The sequence below is a fragment of the Vespa crabro genome, chromosome 4 (assembly GCF_910589235.1).
Source record: "Vespa crabro chromosome 4, iyVesCrab1.2, whole genome shotgun sequence".
NCBI classification, from domain to species: Eukaryota; Metazoa; Arthropoda; class Insecta; order Hymenoptera; family Vespidae; genus Vespa; species Vespa crabro.
Window position 1 is genome coordinate 9,961,937 of NC_060958.1, and position 25,000 is coordinate 9,986,936.

Consider the following 25,000-nt stretch of genomic DNA (forward strand, 5'->3'; position numbering starts at 1 on the left):
TGATACGGCGAGAAAGGAAAACCGATAGATGCAATGACGCGAAAACGGATTCGCAGAAGCGCGTTCTTAACCGATCGGAAGCTTGTGGTTTGAAGTTGCAAGATGGAGAGTGAGTTGAAAGAGAAAGAGATAGAGAGAGAGAGAGAGAGAGAGAGAGAGAGAGAGAGAAAGAGAGTATCAACCTACAGGCTCGTATATCTTATATCCAGGTCGGTAGGTAATTACGAAAGTTGTCGGCTTGGCAGTAGATCGAGTTGACTTTGGGCGAACAATTACGAAACTTTGGAAGGTTTCGGTTACTTGTTGTCGTGCTGACACCGGTATATGGGCTTTATGCGAATCTATTAAGATTAGGAGAGAAAGATAGAGAACAAGAGAGAGAGAGAGAGAGAGAGAGAGAAAAGAGAAAGAATATAAACCATATGCTGTCGATCGAGCGATTTTGGAGCTTTCAAGCGTGAAAAGCGTGCCTAAGAAACAGCTTGCACTCTTTTGCACTCTCTTGCACTCTCTTTTTCCGTCGAACGGAAAGCAACGATGGAGAAGAGATTACGTGACTGGAAATTAAAAGCTAAAGCTATCTCTCTCTCTCTTTTTTTCTCTCTCTCTCTCTCTCTCTCTCTCTCGTAAGAGCGGTGCGAGGGTGATCTTTTTTTTCTTTTCTTTATTTTTTCGCTCTTTTATTTATCGATCCTCGTATAAGTTCGAAACTCGTTTGCTCGTTAGCGCGACTTTGAGTGCTCCTAAGCGAATTCTATGTAAAATAACGACGTTTTCGAAGAGAGTACGCGTGAGAAAGAGAAGTAGAAAAAGGGAACGAGGAAATTACATGCTCATTAAGATCGTCGTAAACATAAATTTGGACCGGCGAAACTTTTCCCCTATCATGCTTCATATGCGTAGGTATTAAAAAAAAAAAAAAAAAAAAAAAAAATTGGCATTCTCTTTCATGGCATTTTATAAAATTCGTGAAAGTTTATTAACATAAATGTAATTGTTCGATAGTAATTCTTTTCTTTCTCACTCTCTCTCTCTCTCTCTCTCTCTCTTTCTCTTTCTCTTTCTTCCTCTTTCTTCCATTTTTATTTATCAAAAAGTGAAATAAATAAACTCGAATAAAATCTAAAGAAGAAACTATAGAGATTATTACACAATGCCGATGATGCGCCGTTGATATTTTTCATCGTAAGCTTCTCGTTCTATTTTTCTTTTCCGCTATTTCAGTATCCAAGAGCAATCGTAGGGAAGAAGATCGACGAAGTTGAAGAAGGAGGAGTCAAGGTGGTTAGATCGGTGAGGGTTGAAAGAAGAAGCTCGATAGAGAAAGGGAAGTCTGAAAAGTCTAGCTAGGGTTTCTCAGATCGTCTCGTTACGTCCTTTTATCTCCGTGCGAAATCGTTTTCGGGAAATATATTTCTTCAAGAGCACATTACACATTCTTTTATTCGATTTCAAAAAGGGAATATCATCGTCTTTTTTTTTATCCATTTTCGAGAAAGAATCTTCTTCTGACAAGGAAGAAAAAAGAAAAAAGAAAAAAAAAAAAAAGACAAAAAGAAAAAAGAAAGAAGGAAAAAAATCTGGACGAATGAGTAAGGAACGATGATCTTTTCATTGTCGAAGGGGAAAAAAACAAAAAAGAATTCTCTAATTATTTTCTTATAAAGGAATAAATAGTTCAGATCGATCGTTCATTAAAATCTTCGTATTGATCGAGGTCCGATCGTATCGATCCTTTATAGAAGATCGAAGGTTTACAAAAAAAATGGGGTGGGGGGGGGGTAGCCCGAAGGTATACGCGAGTAAGTATTAAATTCGTTTGCCATGAAAATATTCGGTTAAGGTCCCTTAAGGGTGTTTCGAGGATGGCTAGAAACGAGGTCAGCCTACCGATCCTGGCTCCTTCAGATTATCAGACCTTTTTCCTTGGCCGAACGCCAACGGTCGTCATGGTAACCATCTCTTAAACGTATTCTCGCCCTTTCCCTTACTTCTCTATCCACCATTGCCACCTCTTCTTCCTAGTCACTTTATGGAAACATTGAAGTTAGCGATTTATCGAATCAAAATGTCGTTCCTTTTTTTTTCTTCATCCTTTTTTTTTCTTTTTCTTTTTCTGTTTTTTTTTTTTTCTTTCCTTCTTTCCTTCTACACCCCTTTTTCCAAAGCTTACTTTTGGATTATATTCCATGTGCATACTTTGATTCTTTAAACCGAGCGCACTTTCAATGCAAAGGAGAAGAATAGATAAAAAAAAAAAAAAAAAAAAAAAAAAAAAAACGCAAAGAGATGGAAAAAGTGGCCCATTGGGGAGGAACGATTATTATATTTTATGTATAAAAGGTGAAAGCACCTTTTGCAGTCGATCTTAAATCTTCGAAAGATAAAAGAAAGTGGGTGAGAAAACGTGATGGGGGAGGGGGTGAGGACGGTAGGTTCTTCAATGTTTTAAAGGGAGAAATTTTAAAGATGGTCCGAGGGATAAGTGGGATATCAAAGCTTTAAGAAACTAATGGAATCCGACGGAATATTGCAAAATTATGTGTCCATAGATCAATCTGAATCATTATTATCGTTCGTACGAGCTTTTATTCGTTCGTTTTAAGTTTTTACTATCTTTCGAATTTATTTTTTCGTTATTTTTCTTTCTTCTTTTTTCTTCCTTCTTTTTTTTTTGTTTTGTTTCGTTTTGTTTTTTTTTTTCTTGTTTTTTTTTTCTTTTTATTTTATCGAAAACTTTTGGCAGAATACCAATGAGTTTAATCGATGTTTCATACTTTATCATCGGTCAGGACTATATACCTATGTATGGTATGTAGATGTACTTGCTATTGTTCGCATAAAACAGGCCGACTTGACACGTTCACGCATTTTTCATTTTTCCCTATATATACGTAGATATATACATATATATATATATATATATATATATATATATATATATGTGTGTGTGCATGTATGTGTACGTATATATTTGTCTTCGTTTCATATTCGATCAGGTCGTAAATAATGTAAGTACAAAAAATGTGCAAAATTTTATGAAATTAAAAAACTTGTAAGTCTTTGAGAACATTTAAATAAAAACGATTAATATATAAAATTGAGAAATGATAGTTAGGGTAATAGATTCGGCCGATAGACGTCGCTGAGATCGACCTTTATCTGGTCCTAGTCTCTTCGATGTCAATGCCTTCTTTCATACGACATTGAGAGCTTGATCTGTTCGGACGTCGTCGTTTAAAAGGCCACTAAGGTAATGGAATCGTATATTTATATATATATATATTTATATATTTATATTTATATATTGACAATATTTAATAGATTTGATTTAATATCTATTTCGTTTATATTATATTTAATACATTTATACGTTATTCGCTACGTATAAATCTGTAAAACAATTTATGTTTTAAGATAACGTTTTTAACGTTTTTCATCATTTTCCACCTCTTTCTTTTCCGTTCTTTTCTTCATCTTCTTGTTCTTTTTCTTCTTCCTTTTTTTTTTTCTTTTCCTTTTTTTTTTTTTAACACGTCGACACAACTCCAAAGCTTTCGCGTCCCGTTCGCCATAACCACATACCATTTTACGTGCTTTTATACGAGGATGTAATTATTTAAAGTGCGTGCAAGAAGAACGTCATTTCGAGCAATCCGCATCAAGTATAATTCGTAATAACGTGTAGTACTCGACGATGGAGCGAAACAAGCGTTACGAATTTTCAACACGACATAGAGAAGGTGCGACTAGGTAGAAAATGAAATTATAATAGAAATTTTTTGAATGTTTCGCCTACCTTCAATTTTTCATACTCGTTGCTTCGTCTTTGAGATGGATGACTTGAATATTACTTACGTGTACGTATTACAGAAGAGGACAAAAAGCAAGATGGTATGTTACGTCGAAAGATTAAAAAAGTGGATCAAAGTTGAACGACGATTTAAAATTCGAAAAATTCTCGTTAGAACGATCCGCTTGTATATCATAATTGTTTTTTTCTTTTTCTTTTTTCTTCTTTTTTTTTTTTTTTTTTTGTAATACTACACCTTTACGTACTTATATACGCTGTACTATTTTTTATATTATAAAATATATAATATATGAAATATATAATATATATAAAATATAAATAAATAATATATGAAAAATATTTTATATTTACGAAGATATAGCCGGACAAGTGATATACGTATGATAGTAAATAAACGAAACAAAGGAAAAACTTGTAATCTTTGTAAAACGTAAACACGACGTACGGATGGTATGTACGTATGTCGTACAAAAATACCTACGTATATGTAGTAGAATAATATAAACAATCTATGACCGAATCAATCGATCGAGTTTTACACGCGTTCATTGATCAACGATAACTTAACTATATACATTCATAGGTGTCTTGTTAATAATAAGTTTAAAGATTAGTTCGCATAAACGTTATTTTCTCTACGTTATTTTTCCTTTAAGTTTAATCCTTTTTTTTTTGTTTTTATAACATTTCACTTTTTCTTTCTACGTTTTATTTTTCATAATATTTTTATTTTTCTTCTATTTTTCCTTTCGCTTATGAAGAAGAAAAAGGGAAGAAAAAAGAAAAAAAATGTTCGTCGAGAAAGGAAAAGAAAAAAAAAAAGAAAAACACATTTCGAACGAGTAAAATACTAATAATAAGATACAATACGGAGATCGTCCATAGATAATATTTTCTAATTCATACGTCGTAGTTTCGTTTTTGCAATTGTACGACAATTGCTGGTACTAGATTTCAATTGCGCGGAAAAGCCAACGTAATGCAACGACACAATCCGACCACGGTTCGCCTATTCTGACAGCTTGTTTCGTTCATAACGTATGTATGTACATATATATATATATATATATATATATATATATATATATACGTTTGGACAACGAATTGGTGTTTGTCGAAGCGCATGAGAATGAAAAATGTTCGAACACGTCAAAAGTCGTGTGAGGTAACATAACATTCAATGATACATGTGAGGAGAAAAAAAAAAGAAAAAAGAATATGCCTGCGTTTCGATAAACCATGAATCTTTATGATCACTTTCAGTTATCTTTATTTTCGTACTTTGTTAAAGAAGTCGACGTTGATATATATATATATATATATAAGGATACTAATTGTTATTTACAATTCAAATTAGCAGAGATATAAATCGATTGGGAGGGGGAGGGGTGGTGGTTGGACACGAAACGCTTGGACAAGAACAGTCGTCTATTCGAACGTATACCATTTCTCTTCATTGCTTTGTACATTGTTTAATTACACCATCGAAATTCAACTGATGAAGTCGATAAATGTCTCTTCGTGATTACATAGCAGAAAATTATACATTTCGATTATTTCTAATTAATTGGCCCGACGTTTTACGTATATATTATGTATACAGTTTGGAAACAAATTAATTATTATTTCACATGTTATCGTTCACAGTTTTATGCACACATGGAATTTTGAATGATAGAGAGAGAGAGAGAGAGAGAGAGAGAGAGAGAGAGAGAGAGAGAGAGAAAGAGAGGGGGATTCAATGAATTTTAAAGTTAACATTAATCGAATCCAATATGGAAATATTATTGTATTAAATACAAATATATTTAAATATAAATAAATGCATAAGTAAGTAAGATTAGAAATTTAATCAATGTACTTAATAGAAAATTAATGACAATTTTTTAATAAGATATATATATATATATATATATATATATATATGTTGTAAAAGGAAGAGAGATAGATAATCCACATTGTTGTTGAGTATCTACTTATTAGAGTGGCTCATCGATATTAATCGGATTATCGAACCACAAATTTGATATGTATATGATACGTACATTCATATATGTAATATATATATATACGTATATATATATATATATATATATATATATATATATATATATATATATATATATATATATATATATATATAGATATGTAAACCTCCGATGTGAAATAACAATTCACGTACGGGTTTCGTATCATGAAACGCGAAATTATCCCAGGGCACGTTGAGGGACTTGCGGCTAACCGCAGTGTGTATCTATCAGCCGATTTGTGTGTAACACGTCATGATGGTTATACGCGAATGCGGAATGTATGCTGTAAAGCTTCGTGCGGAATAAAAAAAAAAAAAAAAAAAAAGAAAAATGTAAGTTCTAATAGCTACAAGTTCTTATTACTTAATTTGAATTTATATTTATTTTTAATTTATTTTTTCTTTCTTTTCTTTCTTTTTTCTTTTTTGCAAATAAATAAGTCAGCTTTTTCATTCGTAATGTTATAATATAAAAACGAAGAAAAAAAAAAAAAAAAGAAGAAGAAATTAGATATTTACGAATTTGAATTTGTAATTTTGAAAAATTTTCAAATACCAGAGAAAGTTATTAAAATGGAACAGAACATACGTCGATATCTAATCATTCTAAATCGACAAGAAGATCGTTAGTTATCTTTCAAAATTAATGTTTAATTTCAGGCACTCCTCAGAGGCGCTCTGACCCAACAAAGTGCGGTCATACTAGTCTGCATGGCAATCGACCGTTACGTATGCATGTTGCATCCTCATCGTTATCACAGGCATTCTTCTAAAAAGGTGAGACCTTAATTCATCCACGGACGCCTTCGTTTCCTACAACGAAAATTTATGGCTCGTGAGATTAGATTAAAGCGAACATTTGCTTTTTTCTCATTATTTTCCTTTAAGCTTCGTTACATTGATCGTTTAATTGCGAAACGTGATTGATTACAACAAGAATTACGTGAACCTTGAAAATTAAAGGTGTCGAAAGACAATGCGATGTTGTTACCAAAGGGATAGCCGTAGAGTGATTATTTTTCTTTTTTTTTTTTTCTTTTTGATCTCTTTTATTTTTCTTCCTTTTTTTTCTTTATTTTTTTTCCTTTTTTTTTTTTTTTTTTTTTTTTTTTTTTTATTTCATTATCACAGTTACGCATCGTTAATGAAGAGAACATGCAGGAAGGCTATTATTCATTTGGCCGACACTTGGCAATAATCCACAAATTCTTAACGATTTTACGGGTACAACCAGCAAAATTTTGGTGCCAAACGACATAGTTCTCGCCTTGCCGAATATCTCTTCCTTTCTTTCAACTTATTTTTCTACGTATCTAGAGAGAGATCCATCTTAGAGAGTAATCCTTATTTCTTTGTAGAAAATCAATTTCTTTTCTCTAAAATAATTAAAAATGGCATTAACTCGAAGAAAAACAAGCGTTCGTAATATAAAATAAATCGAAAAGAAATATTTCTTTATTCTTTGCAATTATTTTTCTCCTTTGTTTTTGAACAATACTGATTTTATTGTTTTCTTATTTTAATATCTTATTTATTAACTTATACACACATACACACACACACACACACACACACACACACACACACACATACACATTAAAAGTAAATTTTAAATAAAGATGTTATTTATCGATTCGTTTTATTAAATAAATAAAGAACGTTCGTTTGTTAAATAAATAAAGAAAAATAATGAAAAAAAAATAATAATAATATTAATGAACATCAGCGATCGGCCTGATAGTCCAATGATATAAAAATAATTGAGTAAATTTGATAAATGGAAAATGATCGTATCAAGAAAACGGTCAATTTTCCATTGTCATTCCGATTTTATTGCGTTTATCGATCGTTACGAAAACAGTGAAGGAGAACGTCAAAGAAGAAACATAGAAGAATTGCGAACGTTCGTACGCCAATAATTCGTTGTTATCAATCGCAAGTTTCAAGGGTGGGAAATCGCGCCGGTGCATTGAACGAACGAGTAACCAACAATGGACGGGGACACGTCAATCGCCTCGAGCATAGATCGAGCTTTCTCGTGACATAATGATATATATATATATATCTACCTATCCATCTACTTCTATACCCTCGTAAACTTCTCGCCTCTCTCGTAATCGTGCTTTCCATTTTCAAGCTCGAAGGATAGAAGAAGAAGGTGTAAAAAAAAAAAAAAAATAAAAATAAAAATAAAAAAAAAAGACAAGAAAGAAAAGAATGATCGAGTTCAGTCTCTTCTTTCTATAGCTTTTCTATCTCTCTCTCTCTCTCTTTTTTTTCGCTCTTTCGTTTTCCTGCCTTTTCGACCGACTCTCTTTCTCTCTTTCTCTCTCTTTCTCTCTCTTTCTTGTTCTTTTTTTATTTTCTTTTTTTTTTTATTTTTTCCTTTTTATGTTTCTCTCTCTCTCTCTCTCTCTCTCTCTCTCTCTTTTCTTCTCTTTTCTTTAGCTAGCTCTCGCATGGAATCCTCTTTTCTCACGCGAGAATTCGAACTCTTCTCTTCCCTTGTGGAATATCACTTTTCTCGTTTCCTTTCGTTCGCCTCACCGAGGGAATTACCTTTCCCCGTATTTAAGTGAGAAAGAGAAAGAGAAAGTTCATTGCTCCTACGTTCGAGAAAACAATAATGTTCTCATTTCCAATTTTTCAATTTTTTCTTTTTCTATTCCTCTATTGCGCTCCATTCGATGAACGAACGAAGTTCAAGATAATAATAATTAGTGCTAATAATAGACGTTTATTTTTTTTTTTTTTTTTGATTATTAGAAAGTTTATATTTATTTTTGTACTCGTTGGAAATAAAGAAAAAGAAGTAAGAATAAAAGGATAATACGGAACGTGTAAAATATTATTTTTAGAGCGAACAAAAAATATTTACGCCTTGTGTGCTCAGTGCAAGAAAAAAAAAGAAAAGAAAAAAAATATACCGAACGATATCGAAAAGTGCAAGGACTCGTTTGAAATGTATTCAGAAATCCATTATTTCAATCCATCCTTCGATTCAAGACATTAACATAAATGAATAATTAGGTATACAGCTTCTTCGTTCTTGGAGTTTGTAATTCCATTCGATTTAATGGTAACGATGGTACGACGTAGCGTTTCTTAAGTAAAGTATACTTTTTCTCACGAATAATTTTCACGTTAGAATACCGTGAAAGACTTATTATCGAGCCAGAGAATTCTCAGGTCAACTCGTAGTCCATTGAGATTTTAATTTTTTTCTCTCTCTCTCTCTTCAAGTATGTCCAATTCCAATGTTTAATTATATTCTCTCTCTCATTCTCTATCCCCTTTTCTCCTTCTCTCTCTCTCTCTTTCTCTCTCTCTCTCTCTCTTACTTCTCATTTCCACGTCTGGTAATATTTCGTAATGGCGTATTAATTTTACACTTGAACGCTTTGCTAACGAGCGTGTGAAAATTTAGCACGACGAGACACGTTTCGTGCGAAGAATTATCGGGAAACTCGAGAATCGATATGAGACTGAGAGAAAAAGGGAAAGAGTGAGAGAGAAAGTGAGAGACAGAGAGAAAGAGAAAGAGAAAGAGATAGATAGATAGAGAGAGAGAGAGAGAGAGAGAGAGAGAAAAGGAGAAAGAGAAAGAAAAGTAGTAGTCGAGGTTGTGGTGGTAGTATCAGGCAAATTGATTCGCCGTTCAACATGAGTCGAACTAGTTCGAAGCAACGGGCTGAGAAAATATCGGGGGTTGTTCCTACCACTTGGCTACCCTGATTCCTCTTTCATTGCGGTTTCTCTACTTCCCGTCGTCGTCCCGTATACGGAAACTAGAGGATCGATGATCGTTAAAGAGACTTTCGTCGAAAAACTATATTGTCCCTTTTAACACTTGTTAAAGAATATTCCTTCGTGTAAATGTTAACGCATGATTGTCGACGTTATATTTCACTTAATTTCTTTCTTATCTTCAATAAAAGAATATTTTTCATGCGTACTTCAACGATTCATAATATATATATATATATATAAATTATATATATATATATAATTTTTCTATGACTCTTCGTTAGTTTTGAAAATTTTTCTTTTTCTTTTTTTTTCTTTTTTTTTTTTTTGTCCGAAATATACCTTTCCTCTCGTTTACGTCGTTATATTTGTAATAATAATTATATGAAATTACGATAATGATTTCGAACTAATCGAAATTTATGTTGCACGTTAACGAGTATAAGAATCATTTCATTACAAGGAAATAATTAAGGAAACAAATTGTAATACGATATTGAGATTTTATAACACTCGTACGTATAGAATTGAAATGTCGAATCATTAGAATAGAAATAGCTCTGATGAAATGGTTGTCATATTGCGAACTGACAAATGATCATTGTTCGTATCACGTAGGCACGTCTATCGTTCATCGAGATCGTCGTGATTGAACGTCGATTGGCCGTAGAACGTACGGCTCGTTAGGATGAAAGGGCGTAAAGAAGAAGAAGAAAAAAAAAGAAGAAAAAAAAAAAAAAGAAAAAGAAAAAGAAAAAAAAAGATGAAGGAATGGTACACCGTGTATAAAAGGCAGGGAGGAGGGAGGAGGAGGAGTTCGCAAAAGGAACACTCCGTCGAATCGCTGACTCATGCCGTCCATTCATTCCGTAATTTTCCGCCTATCGAATGATCGGCCTTTCTAGTTCGACTCTTCCCTCGTTTCCACTCTCTCTTTTATAGCTTTTTTCCTTTTCTCTTTTCTTTTTTCAATTTTTTGTTTTTTTTTTTTTTTTTTTCGTTTTTTCTCCTTCATTTTATTTCTTTTTTTCTTTTTCTTTTTTTCCTCTCTCTGTCTCTCTCTCTCTCTCTCTCTCTCTCTCTCTCTCTCTCTCTCTCTCTCTCTCTCTCTCTCTCTCTCTCTCTCTCTCTCTCTCTCTCTCTACAACTGATCCTCCATCTCTCTGTGTTCTTCTCTCTTTCTCTCTCTTTTTTTTTTCTTTTCTTTTTTTTTTTTTTGTTCCTCTTTCTCTGTCTCTTTCCGACCACCGACCATTCCATTTCCTACTGAAATAGAAGCCTCTCACCTCTATTTCGATTGTAGGACTTTCTAGGACCTCTCACGAATCTTCTTCCTTTATCTTTCGATCGACCAACGACGATCCTTGGCACTGGTAAATTCGATCATCGTCTCGATCATTTCTTTACTTTTCTCTTTCTCTTCTCTCTCTCTCTCTCTCTCTCTCTCTTTTTATTTCAACGAAAGTTGATTCGAAGAGGAAGAAAAGAAAGAAGTCGTGAAAATTTATAGAAATGAAAAATATTTAGCGATGGGAGTGAGGAGGGGAGATGGGATAGATCACTTTTTCAAAAATAAAAAACAATTCCAAAAACGAATGTTGAAATTGCAAGAATTTCACGAATTCTCTCATATGGGAAAGATACAAATGGAAGATAATTTATCGAATCTTTTACTGTGTCTTTGATAAGAAGAGATAAAAAGAATGTTCATTGGCTAGAGAAATAGACAGATGTAAACGTCTTGAAATGTTTCTCAAATTCCTTAACAGAGAAGAGAATATATATATATATATATATATATATATATATATATATATATCAGTGTGATACTTCCTTCCTTCCTTCCTTCCTTCCTTCCTTTCTTCATTTCGTTTGTTCGTGTTACATTCAGCCCGCATTTATCAAGAAATACTCTGCTTTGCACCTGTCCCGCATTAACTACAAAATCGCACGGTAACGCAGCCATTGTCTTCGCCAACTTTGAATTACACGGGTTACAATGGCGTCTTTCTCTTGAGACATCATCTATACGTTTATAAAATGTACTCGTAGAAGATACGTATGAGAATTACATCGGATAACATTGATAAGGAAAAGGACTTTGGACCAACATTAATTACAGAATGAGTTATTTAAGATTTGATAAAAGATAATAAAGGAGAAAAAAAAAAAGAAGAAGAAGAAAATTAAGAAAATATTTGTATTAATTTAATAAAACAAAAAGATCTTATTGAAGTTAGGAATGTGTCTTATATAAAAAATATGTTACAAGAGTAATAATGACGTAGAATTGTTAATTTAATTAAATAATACTCGTAACAATGTTAATTGATAAATCCTGTTTGGGATTATATCCATATGTGTAAAAAGATCTTGCAAAAAGAGATATCATATTGGAAAAGATAGGAAGTAGAAAGAAGAAAGAGAGAAAAGGCAATAGATAAGAGTGGAGAAAAGTTCTCGTACGTTCGGAAATAACGGGAGGTTCCCGAAAAATATCGGCCATCATTCGAACGAGGGCACCCTTTGAAAAGGCGGTGGTCTGAGTCAATCGTCGTAATCTCGAAGACACTTAACACGTCGAGGAATCCGTGCTCGTAAAATCTATCGCCACGATAAAAGTAACTCGTCGGGAAAGCTTTACGAATGGTTAACCGCAAAACCTTCGTAAGAGGAGGCGGTAGTATCATGATAACTTTTCCATTCGAACGAAATCAAAGAGTATCGTAGTATTTTGAATACTAAAAATATTTTTAAATATTTAAAAATATGTCACTCGTTCGAAGATGATCTTGCATAGATATTTACTATTGATGAATATTTAACAAATAATAAAGAAATAATTTATTTAAAAAAAAAAAAAAAAAAAAAAAAAAAAAAAAAAAAAAAGAAAAAATAAATAAATAAAATTACATTACAATGATTACACGTATTATACGTATAGAAAACGTATGTATTTTATTTCAATCCTAAATGTAAATCTACGTAAATATTCTTGAAAAAATACGTATCTTTTTTATTTATCGATTAAAATGTGACAGCTTGTATATTGTATACGTAAGTATCTTTATACATATGCATAAGTTTGTAATTTAAATAAGAAGATTAATGTGCTTATTAACTCATCTATGTATAATACATCTATGTATATAAAATAGATGACAGACAACGTGATTGGTAATAAAACACATGAGTGATGATTTTTGTGTGTGTGTGTGTGTTGACACAGTATTACATGCGGCAGGGTTGTGTGGCAGTGATGTCAACCACTTGGATAGCAAGCCTGGCGATTTTCGGCGCTTTGGTTCTCCCAAGGGGTGGCTACTACTTCAATGGTTCTGGCCTTCTCGCCTGCGATCCTTTCTTCGCTAGAGCCTCCCTTAGGTATCGCATTTGTAAAGGGATGTAAAGAAGTCAATAAGCGTCTCGCTTATTCATCATTCCTCATCATCATCCTCCAACCTGGTCAAGTATCGTCCGATTATGACGTTTCTTTTTCTTATCTTTCATTTTTTTTCTTTCTTTTTTTTCTTTAGATTCATCTTTCCCTCTCTCCCTCCGATTACCATCAATATTTTTTTTCTCTTTATTATGTTTTGTAAGCTTTGTCATTTATTAAAGTTCAATTAGATTTTTATTATATTAATTGTCTGTATAATCTTTTCTTTTTTGCCTGAAAATAGTTTGGCTTTCTCTCTCTCTCTCTCTCTCTCTCTCTCTCTTATTATTATTATTATTATTATTATTATTATTATTATTATTATTTCTTTCATCATCAACATCGATCGCTTTATGGAGAAAAAGGAGTCACGTATTTATTCTTTTTTACTCTGTTTCTCTTCTTCGACTTCTTTTTTTTTTAGAATTCTCGCATGTTGCTGTTTCTACTTTCCAACGACAATGGTGTTGATGTACTGTTATGGCTCGGCGTTCCACGTTAATAAACTACGCTTGAAGAGGGTGGTCTGCGTTAACACGCCGGAGATCGTTAGCGGTGGTCACATAGAGAGGGTAAGTCGTGACATTGTCTACAATAGAAAATACAAAAAGTCGATAAACTCGTTTTCAAGAGACTCAACTTCGTCGGATTTCATATAATTTCTTTTTTTTTTTCTTTTTCTTTTTTTATTTGATGATTTTCTTTTTCTCAACTATTGAAGCGTAAAACGTTAAAAGTACAATTAATTTTTCTTAATTTTCCTTTAGTTATCTTTACTTCTCATTTGATCGTGTTTTTGAAAGAGTTTCGTAGGAAAATGAAAAAAAAGAAAGAAAAGTAGAGAAAAAAAAAAGAAAAAGAAAAAAAAAAGAAAAAGAAAAAATTCATATAAATCGTACATTCATTTCTTCTTCTACGTTGTCCCACTTGGTTGTCCTCCGTTTTCGAATATGGTCGTATCTCTCTTGAGATCTACGTTTACATTTTTATGTAGATACTTACTCTTTTATGTTTGGCACATTTTTAAATAATAAAAAAAAAAAAAAAAAGGAAAGAAAAAAAAAGAAAAAAGAAAGAAAGATGCTGTACACACGTGCACGAACAAACAGAAACAACGAGGCAACGTGAACTTTTTTTGTTAGCTTGCGCTATGATTTTTTATTACGAAGAACTTTTTGACGTTAAGCTCGCGTAAATTATCGTCCCGTGAAAAATGGATTTTGCTTCTACGATAATTTTACCTAGAGATTAGTGTGTAGCGTTTTTCTATTTTTTTTTTTTTCTATTTCTTTTTTATTTTTCTTTACTTTTTTTTTTTTTTTTTTTTTTTTCCCCTTTATTTTTTACCTTAACAAAACAAAACATTACGATCACGTTTTTTATATTTTTATTTTTCTCTCTCTCTTCCTTTTCTCTCTCTCTCTCTCTCTCTCTCTCTCTCTCTCTCTCTCACACAGTCTTTTTTTTTTTCATAGGTAGTTACGAAAATTATGCATTTATTAAAATTTGCGTGTTACTTTGAAGTTAACAATGCGGGTTAGACGTATGTATAACTAGATAAAAAGCGTCATCCTTGTGTATGTACGAACAAAGAGAGATAGTCCACCGACGAATGGGGGTGAATTCGTTTTAATACTCGAACTAATTAGGATTTGTCGTGATTACACCTTTTTCATTTAATTATGATGTCTCTTTGTTTAAAAAAAGGGATGAAAAAATAGTGATACATTTTCGTGAACTATTGAACGTTTTATGAATCGACAAAAGCATCGAATGAAAAAGTAATCGTAAAGGGAGAGAGAGAGAGAGAGAGAGAGAGAGAGAGAGAGAGATAGAGATCAAATGATATGTTTCTAATTATTTGGTATGATTGTTTAACTTAAGGACAAAAAAGAAAAAGAAAAAACTAAAAAAAACCAAAACTAAAAAAAAAAAAAGGGAAAATAAATTCATGAGTAAATGTCTCGCTTAACTCGTGGGATTTACGAGTAAATCCATGGATAATCTTTTTTATTCGTGCATACTTAAGCGCAATTAAATGTAGGCGTTCTATCTAGCGTCGCGTTGAAACTTCGTTCCCCATATGAATATTCAATATCCAATCGACCGTTGTCGGTTTTATTGAAGGATATGATTTTTCTTTTTTCTTTTTTTTTTTTTTTTTTTTTTTCAAATTTTACAGTCCGTCCGCCAGAATAAACAAAACTGATAGAAAAAGGATTTCTAAAGATTGATGAAGGGGTGGAATGGACGGGAGATGGAGAAGACGCGAGAGAAAGAGGGAAAACAAGAAATCGAATGTCGCTTCGAGCAGATGAAAGATAATTTTATTTCTTTGTTCCTTATTCCTTTTCTTTTATATTATTCTCTTTTTTTTTTTTTAATTTTTTTTAATTTTTTTTTTTTTTCTTTTTTTTTTTTTTTTTACTTGTCTTCTACTCTATGAACACGGTGTAGTAAAAAAATGTCGATACATTTCATCTGCATTTCTCCTTTATCTGCATACTTCGTATGTATAATTCGTGAATATATTATTTCGTGATCTCTCTTTACGTAGGCTCTACAATATTCAAATAAAAGTCCGCATAATTTTTTGTTTTCCTTTCTTCTTATAACTTTTAATAAAAAGAAAAAAAAAAAAAAAAAAAAAAACCAAGAAAGAAAAAAATAAGTTGACTTCTCGCGTGAATTCGTTTTGACACGAATATTGAATAGAGAAAAAAAAAGGGGGAGGAATAAAAAAAAATCATAAAAGAAGAAGGAAGGAACGAGAGAAAGCGAAGTACTTGCGCAACGACAAATTTTTTCTATTTCAAGTATCTTTCTTCTCTTTTTTCCTCTCTCTTTTTTCATTGTCTTTTTCTTCTTTTTTCTTCTCATTTCCTTTTGTTTCTAATTTATTCTCTCAGAAGCTTTTCCCCGATATTTACCCCCTCAAGATTCAATAATTTCGTAAGCTCAACCTAGTTAATTAGTCCCTGCTAGACGAGTTGGACTGAAAATTTGGCACAAGAACCGTGCAAGAAACTTTCTCTCTCTCTCTCTCTCTCTCTCTCTCTCTCTCTCTCTCTCTGTGTGTGTGTGTGTCTTCCTTTATCTCTTAGTATCTGACCTCATCCTTTATAGTTTTCGGTAGTAGTAGAACACAAGCATCGGAATATGTTCGAAAGCATATTACCAGTTTCCATATACCACTACTACCACCATCACAATCACCATTACCATCACTAGAAGCAATACCAAGACGCAAACAGGATCCTATCCAGGATGTGCGCCCTAGATTTCATAGCAAACAATATTTTTCTCTTCCAGCTTGTTCCGGCGGTCCGAGAAAATCGCATTTATCTTGACATTAGCCGGGACCTCATCTTCTTCTTCTTCTTCTTCTTCTTCTTCTCGTCCTTTTATTTTCACCTTTTTTCTTTATTTCCTTTTTTTTTTTTTTTTTTTTTTTACTTCTTGTCCTTCCCCTTTCCTTTTCCGTTTTTCTTTTTATTTCTTCGTCCTTCTTGCGAGAACGAAAACGAGACCGGCAGAGAAAAAACTGAGAAGATGGCCTTTGCTTCCTGCAGAGTATTCCACGTTTCTCTGTCATATTCTTATTGCGTCTTTTTCCTCCTTTTTTTCTTTTTCTTCTACTTCTTACTCCTTTTCTACATTTTCTTCTTCTCCTCCTCCTCCTCCTCCTCCTCCTCTTCTCTTTTGTTTGTTCTCTCTCACTTTTGAGTAGTTTCTTATAATGGAGTCTTCCATTTTTCTTTCTTCTTATTTTTTTTTTTTTGTTTTTTTTTTTCTTTTTTTTTTCATTTCATTTTTTTTTCCCCTCTTCGAAATACTATATTATGCTTCTCAAGGAAAATATACTGACGAGACGTTAAGATGCTTAACTTCTTTCTCGTCTTTTAAAGAGTCGTCACTGCGTAGCATTAATAAATCGGATTTTTCTCTTACGGCTTTAAGACGTAGGTACAGCAAATGGAAAGTAACTATATTTCTCGTAAGGATGAATTATATAGCGAGAAAATAAATTATTTATCTATTTATTTATTTATTTATTTATTTATTCATCCTTTTTTTTTTCTTTTTTTTTTTTTTTTTTAATCAATTATAAATTGATATTATTGAAAGGACGTGCAATGAGTTATCAAGACCATTCGTTCATAATACTTTGATTTATTAAATAAATGTAGTGCACTTGAGAAGAAGAGAGACAGCGAGAGAGAAAGAGAGAGAAAGAGAGAGATAAAGGAATGAACAAGAGGATAGAAAAAGTATAGTGATCTTTCTTTCTCGATTCTTTTGTCGATTTTTAATTTTCTCTCAAGTAAATGAATTGTCGTTAAGAGAAATTAAATTAAGTAAAAACCTTTTTTTACGCGCATGACTCGTTTTAACGTTGCCAGGATTCTAATCATTACGAAAACGAAGCGGAATATATCGAAAGAGAGAGATAGATATAGAGAGAGAAGGAGAGAAAGTTAAAGGCGCATCAATTAACTCGATCGAGAAGAAGGATCCTTTCCATCCATGGGAAGTAATTTTCCCGCGGAAACTTTTGAAGTTTTACCCCTTTTGATAAATTGCATCGGTTAACTATAAATCTCAGGGAACAGTTTAGCTGTGATAAAAAAGTAATTCATCGGTACAAAGTTGAGTGGATCGTATCGGTTATAAACGATCGAGAGTGTGATTGAAATACATACACTATTTTTCCGATATGCACGGCTTTTACGTTCTTTGATCGATCTCTGGAAAAATTATTTAAAGTTAGTGTCAGGTGTCAGCTAATTCCCTTGAAAAAAAAAAAAGAAAAAGAAAAAAAAAAAATATACTCGTTAATACAGAAGTAAAAATCGATAGGTATCAATTGAAAAGGCGAATAGCTCGAAAGAAGAAAATTTGAATTTCATTCAGAATTCATCAATATTTCATTCATTTATTTCATACGCATACATACATCTATACATAATTCATTAATAATATCAATGATGCGAGCGTTTGCATAGATTGATTGATTGAAGTCAAAAAAAAAAAAAAAAAAAAAAGAAAAAAAAAAAAGAAAACAATGTCTACCTGACATTTATCATGCATCCGTAGACTTTATTAGATCGAAAATGGTCATATTGATTATGTCGTAATGAATAATATTGTAATTCGAAAGAGATAGATTTAGACAGATAGATTGATAGATAGAGAAAGAGAGAAAAAGAGCTATAAAAGTAAAAGAAGTTCCATTACTGAATATGAGCTCGTTTTGGATTTTTTTAATTGTCCGTTATTGCGATCATTACCGGCGTTGTTCTTCGCATATAATCGTCGTTTCCAAATGGGACGTGATCGGTTTTATAATCGGCCAAGAATAATGTCAGATCGTTAAATTCTCTCGTTTCGTCAAGTTCCTGTACTCTGGATGAATCGGTATAAGATTTATAGATACAGGAAATGAGAGTTCGATGCACGTTGCAGATTTAAGTGGTATTAGAAAGGAGATAGATATAAAGTAAGTAAAGGGAATGTAAACTAAGAGGAAACTATTTGAGAATTCTCGATAGAAACGATTTCCTTCTATTTCATGAGTATTCTTGATCTTTACGGATTTACAAGATGTAATGAGAGATGAATTTGAAGAATCTTAATAATTCGTAAAATCTCGATGAACGAACCATCTTGTATAATAATTAACGATATATACATATTATGTGATAAAATGCATAAATCCGACGAAGAATGTAAAATAAACAATCTCCATTTTATAATATGTAATAAAATATATAATGCATATTATATGATCCATAATGAATATTATTGTATAATGTAATATATTTCTATTCGGTTACTATCATTGCTATTGATCGTATTTTGTAGATAGTGCGATAGTTTTTAATTATTATTATTATTATTATTATTATTATTATTATTATTATTACTATTATTATCATTATTATAATTGACAAAATTTTCAATACAGCTGCGCTTTTAAATCGTTAGATCAAGGCATTTTAAATGTCGTATTACCCTGTAAAGCCCTTATCGGTCGATCGAAGCGAGTAACGAGTTTAACGGTGGAATAAATTTTACCTAATAAATGGTTTAATTTGCCGGGAGAAGGGGGATGGAACAAAACGACGCTTTCAAGCGATGTCCCAAATTGGTAGGAGAGAAAGAGAGAGAGAGAGAGAGAGAGAGGAGATGGGGGAATCATGCCATTAGGAGTTCGGGATAAATCGTCGAAGGAAATTACGGGTGGGCGGGAAAACAAAGCGTCCACGACCATCGAGATCTTAAGGATTAAGCCACGTTGAGATAGAGTCGAGTCTTTGATTATATCGAATCGTTAACGCTTTTGCTTATCGATATAGGATAAACTCATGTTATGGACTGTTCACTATGTTAGAATATATTATTTATCCGTGAATTTGCATTAGTAATTAAATATCAAACGTAATATTAAAGAGATTAAAAAACAAACAATTTGTTATCATCAAAGTTTCTACATTGATTGTTCTAGATAATAAAAAAGATATGTATAGTTACGTTAGTGATAATATAGTAATCAATTTTCTTGATTTTATATAATTAATTGAATCGGAATGAAAATGAATCGGTGAACGATATAAAGGAAAAGAAAACGTAAATACGAGAAGACAGATAATGAACTACGTGCGTCTCAAAATCGTGCAATTTATCGTAAGAAATGAATTTTAATTTAAGATAATCCAAATATAAGATAAAACGAAATATCCATCGTATTAATTGAATCACATATTCATGAAATATTAATCGAAATATTTATTCGATAATTATATTTTCTAAGGAAATATAATTAATAAAGATTCTTTTACTTATTTACAATGAAATATTTTCTTTTTCTTTTCTTTTCTTTTTTATTTTTTTTCTCTCTTTTTCGTTATGTAAAACTTTCGTTAGCGAAGACTAGGTATATTCGGGAACCACGATCGAGCACAACCATTTTTATCAATTTAGGACGTCGTCGTTATCGCGGCTTTATTCGCGGCGTTATAACGACGAATGGGAGAACCAACGCGAGGGAGTTGAGAGAGAGAGAGAGAGAAAGATCGAAGTGCAACGAGCTTAATGACACATCCGGAAGTCGAGCGAGCATTTCCGTTGTCGTTTTCATCGTCGTCTCGTTGTTACGAGAGAGAGAGAGAGAGAGAGAGAGAGAGAGAGAGAGAGAGAGAGAGAGAGAGAGAGAGAGAAAACAAGCTATCCGGTCGATAAATATCACTCTCATCGAGTATCAAGTTCGTTTCGCCGCGAATTTCAACGCTCGTTCGCGAACTAGATGATTCTTGTAAAAAGGATGGGAACAAAAATGGAAGGAATATCTATGACAGACCATTTTGAAATGGTCAAAATGTTATTTCACGAGCGAATAAATAATTGATATAGAAACGACGAAATATGCATTATATCGAGAATTCATTCGATACGATCTATGCTCTTTCTCTCTTTCTCTCTCTCTCTCTCTCTCTCTCTCTCTCTCTCTCTTTCTTTCTACGTTTCCTTTATCTTTCTTACTTTCTCATTGATAAAACTTTCGAAGACAGGACGGAAATACGCGTGAGATATCGTATGGCTTTCGATATCTTCGATTTCTTATACTTCTACTTTCAAAGTTTTTTTTCAAACTTTTCTTTCGATTTTATCCCTTAGCCACTATAAAAAATAATTTGAAACGAACTTATCGAAAGGAAACTTCCCTCGTGTCCTTAAACACGCTTTGTTACCTTATCCCATATTTTTTGATAAGGATTCAAGCTTAATGGGCTATGTACTATCCCCTATATATATATATATATATATATATATATATATATATATATATATATGTGTGTGTGTGTGTGTGTGTGTGTGTGTGTGTGTGTGTGTGCGCAAAAAAATGCTTTCGTAGCATGCCTACGCGTTTCTTGAGAAAGAAGGAGAAGAAAAAAGAAAGGATAGGAAAAAGAAGGGAAAATCGTACCTTAATGGCATACATCACAGCGGGCAACTTATTTATAAGAAAATCGGCCGTATCTTCCTTCTTCTCTCTCTCTCTCTCTCTCTCTCTCTCTCTCTCTCTCTCTCTCTCTCTTTATTCTTCTACCTCTTTCCTTTTATATTCTACCTTCCGCCGTTCCACCGCAGCTTCGATGTAGGTCAATGGATGCGGGAATGTCTTCTAAAGGTGTTTTCGAGGCCGCGAAAGCGTCGATGTATAAGATTTCACATATATACTACTCAAAAGGGGAGGAAAAGGAAGAGAGAGAGAGAGAGAGAGAGAGAGAGAGAGAGAGAAAGAAAGAGAGGAAACTGGCTGTTCGCATGCTTATCTTGGAAGATGTAAAAGGTTCGTTGTCGTGTGCAAAGCTTCGAATGGAAGCTACTAAAGTGCGAGCATCCGTGTGAATTATACATATAGTCGAGATTCGAGACATTTTTTATACGGCAAGTTAAAGTATCACTATGTTCGAATATCATTACGATTTCTTTCTTTCTTTTTCGTTTTTTTTTTGTTTTTTTTTTTGTTTTTTTTTTCTTTTTTTTTTTTTTTACTGTTAACACGATATCGTTTTATTCTCTATCGTTTCATTTAATACACCATGTTTTGTATTTAAATGTTATTGAAACTTTTTATACGTATGTTACGTACGCACACTGGTCTGACTATTTTTAGATTTTACTACTGTAAAAATTTTCTCCTCCCTTGTTTTCTTTCCTTTCAATTCCTCCTTTCAGTTCCTTTCTTTCTTTTTTTTCTTTTTTTCTTTTCTTTCCTTTTCTTTTCGTCTTCATACGACAATACAAATAATGTATTGTGCCTGACAGTTATTTGAATTTATTATTTTATTAAGATCGATTTGATTTTATACATTCGCACATTTGACCATTTGTTAAAATTTATTGTTGAAAAAGTTGATGGGAATATCAAATGTTTGGGAACATCATACGTTTTGTTTTTCCTTTTTTAACGAACGATGTTATTCTATATGGAATTTTTCACTTGACTGAGAAAACATTTTTCTGCAATATCATAACTTCGATTCTTTTCTCTTTTTTCCTTTTTTTTTTATCTTTTCTTTTCTTTTTTTTTTCGGTGTTTTTTTTTTCAGCGTTCAATTGCTAAAACTCGTATCGATAATCGACAAATTGATGATGCATTTATTCTCAATTAAATTACTCAAAATGCAAAGTTAAAAGTCCTAAGGGTATACACTATATTATAACGTATTATGGTACGGTAAGACTTACTAAACAAGTTATGTCGATGGAAATATATGAAAATACTTCGGTGAAACTTTCGTCTATCTCATGGCCGGAAGCTCGTTTCAGTCGATGTATCTACATACGTAGGATAGTAAGCGTCGATGTAGTACTTATGCACTTTAAGCAAACTGCTCGAGGGCCATTTAATTTTGTGCGGAAAACCGAGAGAGAACGATAGCGAAAGTTAAGAAGTAAAATTTTCTAAAAAGTCCCTTGCTCGGTTGGTTGTAACGTAAAAAGGGGGAAAAAAAGAAAAAAAAAAGAAATAAATCGTAGGCATTTACAAATAACGAGACGTTTCGTTCTTCCAGAAGGAACGAAGGAAAAATTCCTATTTAAAGAGTTTTTCCACGTAAAGTCAAGTCCCGTTGTTGTCGCCAATTTAATGACTTTCGACTCTTCGTTTATGAGACTTTGTTTATTTTTCTTACCCTTTCTCCCTTTTTCCTCCCTTGAAAGAGTTCGCGCATCTATTTGTTTCTCTTGCAGTACCACCAACGGAGATAATACTTCCAAGCTAGAGATACTTCTCTTTCCGTAATAAAAAGAAACGACGAGAACGTGAACCGGGCTCCTCATTAAATTCTCCGTACCATTGTTCAAGACAATTCTAACTATCGTCATTTTCGAATAATTTTCGGAAAAAAAAAAAACAACAGCAGTTTTGGAGAGGACTAACAATTTTTTATTTTTAGCTTCTTTTTATTTTTTTATTTTTTTATTTTTTTTTTTTGTACAACGATTATCAAAAATATTATTTTTATTTTTGACAAATTCTTTTGTCCAATTTTAAAGGTAAAATAATCTATTTCGATCGTTCGATCTAATAATAATTTCTATTTTGAATAAGAATCGATATTGAATATATATGTTTGACCATGAACAATGACAATTCTATAGTATAAAGTAAATCATTGGATCGTCCATGATACGTTCTTGATATGAATGTTGCTTGATATGAAACTCGCTTGAATGTTGCTTAGTTTTGGCTGAATATACAATGGTAAGACGAGCTATGTTATTCGATTAAAGAATTTTTGAGCGAAGCTAACAAAACTTTATAAAAATTAATTAGATCGATAAAATTTGATAAAATTTATTTATTTTGTTGTTTTTTTCTTCTCTTTTTTTTTTCTCTTTCTAAATATTTTTAATAAATATAAAAATGAATATTGTTCGCTCGTAATTTTAAACGAATTATTTTTACTTTTTTTTTTTTTTTTTTTTTTTTTTTTGTTTTCTTTTTTCGATTTTTATTTTTGATACAAAATATCAAAACGGATATCCTCGTTGCGAGCGTAAATATATTGAATATGTAATTGTGGAAGCATGCAAGAGAACTCGGAAATTTTCGTACGATAAATCGAATCGAAATGCAAATATTTTTGGGGATAATAGTTCGTATAACGTTTTGCATTTTCAAAAAAGAAATCGGGTATATTAATGAACATTTGTTAATGCGATAAATCGTCGTTTGAAATTGTCGTCGTCGTACTATTCGCTAAGATTTTTCACCTAAACGTATTTTCTTTCTTATCTCTACGCGAAATAAAATGATTCTAACTCGGGGAACATTATAGAATATAAATATTTACGTATATATTTTATAATAAAATATCGCATGATACGAGATAGATATTATTATAAAAATATAATTAAATCTAATGAGAAATGTTATCGATCGGATATTATCGATTATATTGAATCAATCGTTATTCTACCTCAATCAATTCATCATTAAAAATTCTCTTTGATTGGAATTAATTCGATTCTTTCAATATAATAAAGATTGAAATTTTTTTTTTTTTTTTTTTTTTTTTTTTTTTATTTCAGTTTAATTCGATCAAGATTTTGCAAGGACATTTTGAGTTTTCGAGAGTCCTTACTTACTTACGTTCATCTCTCTTTATGTCGTATCTACCTCGTTATTAAAGCTGATAATCCTGTGAAGCCGAAGGGAAAAGGAGAGGCGTGAAAATCACCACGTCGAGATGACTGGACTCAACGAAATAGAAAGATAGGAGGATACGTGTGTATGTTTGAGAAAAATAAAAAAAGAGGGAGAGAGAAAGAGAGAGAGGCAGGCATATGGGACACGGTGATGTTCCCAAACGAGGAGGCTGGTAATCCTTTTACTGCTGCAGGAGAAGAGGCTTTGACACTGACGAGCTTAGCGCTTAGAGACTTTTCTAACCGTGTCAAGCCGGCCTAAGAGAGACGGCTGTGTCCCGAGTCTTCTCTCTCTCTCTCTCTCTCTCTTTCTATTTTCTATTTTCTCAAGGACGTTCGGTCCGCAGACCTGATGCGTGGTGATCCATTCATTCTTCTAAAGCTCTTGGTAAGCGCGTTCGCGATCGAAGCCATAGGTGCGCCAGTTTAAAAAGGATCTTCTACTCTATTGGCCCAATCCCTTCTTCCGTCGGCTATAGTTACGTTGAATTTACCATCGTAATGAAGCAAAGAAAAGAAAAAAAAAAAAAAAAAAAAAAAGAAAAGAAAAAAATTGAAAAAGAGAGAGAAAGAGATAACTCTTGATTAAAAAAAAAAAATTAAACGAATTCCCAAAGAATAATTATCGATTGTATCGATTTCATGATTCTTTTTTTTTCTTTTCTTTTTTTTTTTTTTTTTTTTTCTTTTAGATAGATCATCGAACTATTAGCTCAAAATTATGACGAGCTATATTTGTGTTATTTTTTTT

The 25,000-nt window shown here is 32.3% G+C and overlaps 1 protein-coding gene across 9 annotated transcripts in view; it reads left to right on the top strand.

Annotated features, from left to right (window-relative positions):
* LOC124423370 (trace amine-associated receptor 9) overlaps positions 1 to 25,000 on the top strand; it is a 68,365-nt gene that overhangs the window by 38,109 nt on the left and 5,256 nt on the right. For 8 of the 9 annotated variants that reach the window (XM_046961014.1, XM_046961008.1, XM_046961009.1 and 5 more), the window contains 3 exons: positions 6,504 to 6,620; positions 12,820 to 12,974; positions 13,454 to 13,601. In XM_046961014.1, coding sequence (XP_046816970.1) covers positions 6,504 to 6,620; positions 12,820 to 12,974; positions 13,454 to 13,601 — 420 coding nt within the window. The remainder of the gene's footprint in view (positions 1 to 6,503; positions 6,621 to 12,819; positions 12,975 to 13,453; positions 13,602 to 25,000) is intronic. The other variant, XM_046961016.1, reaches the window with a different exon arrangement.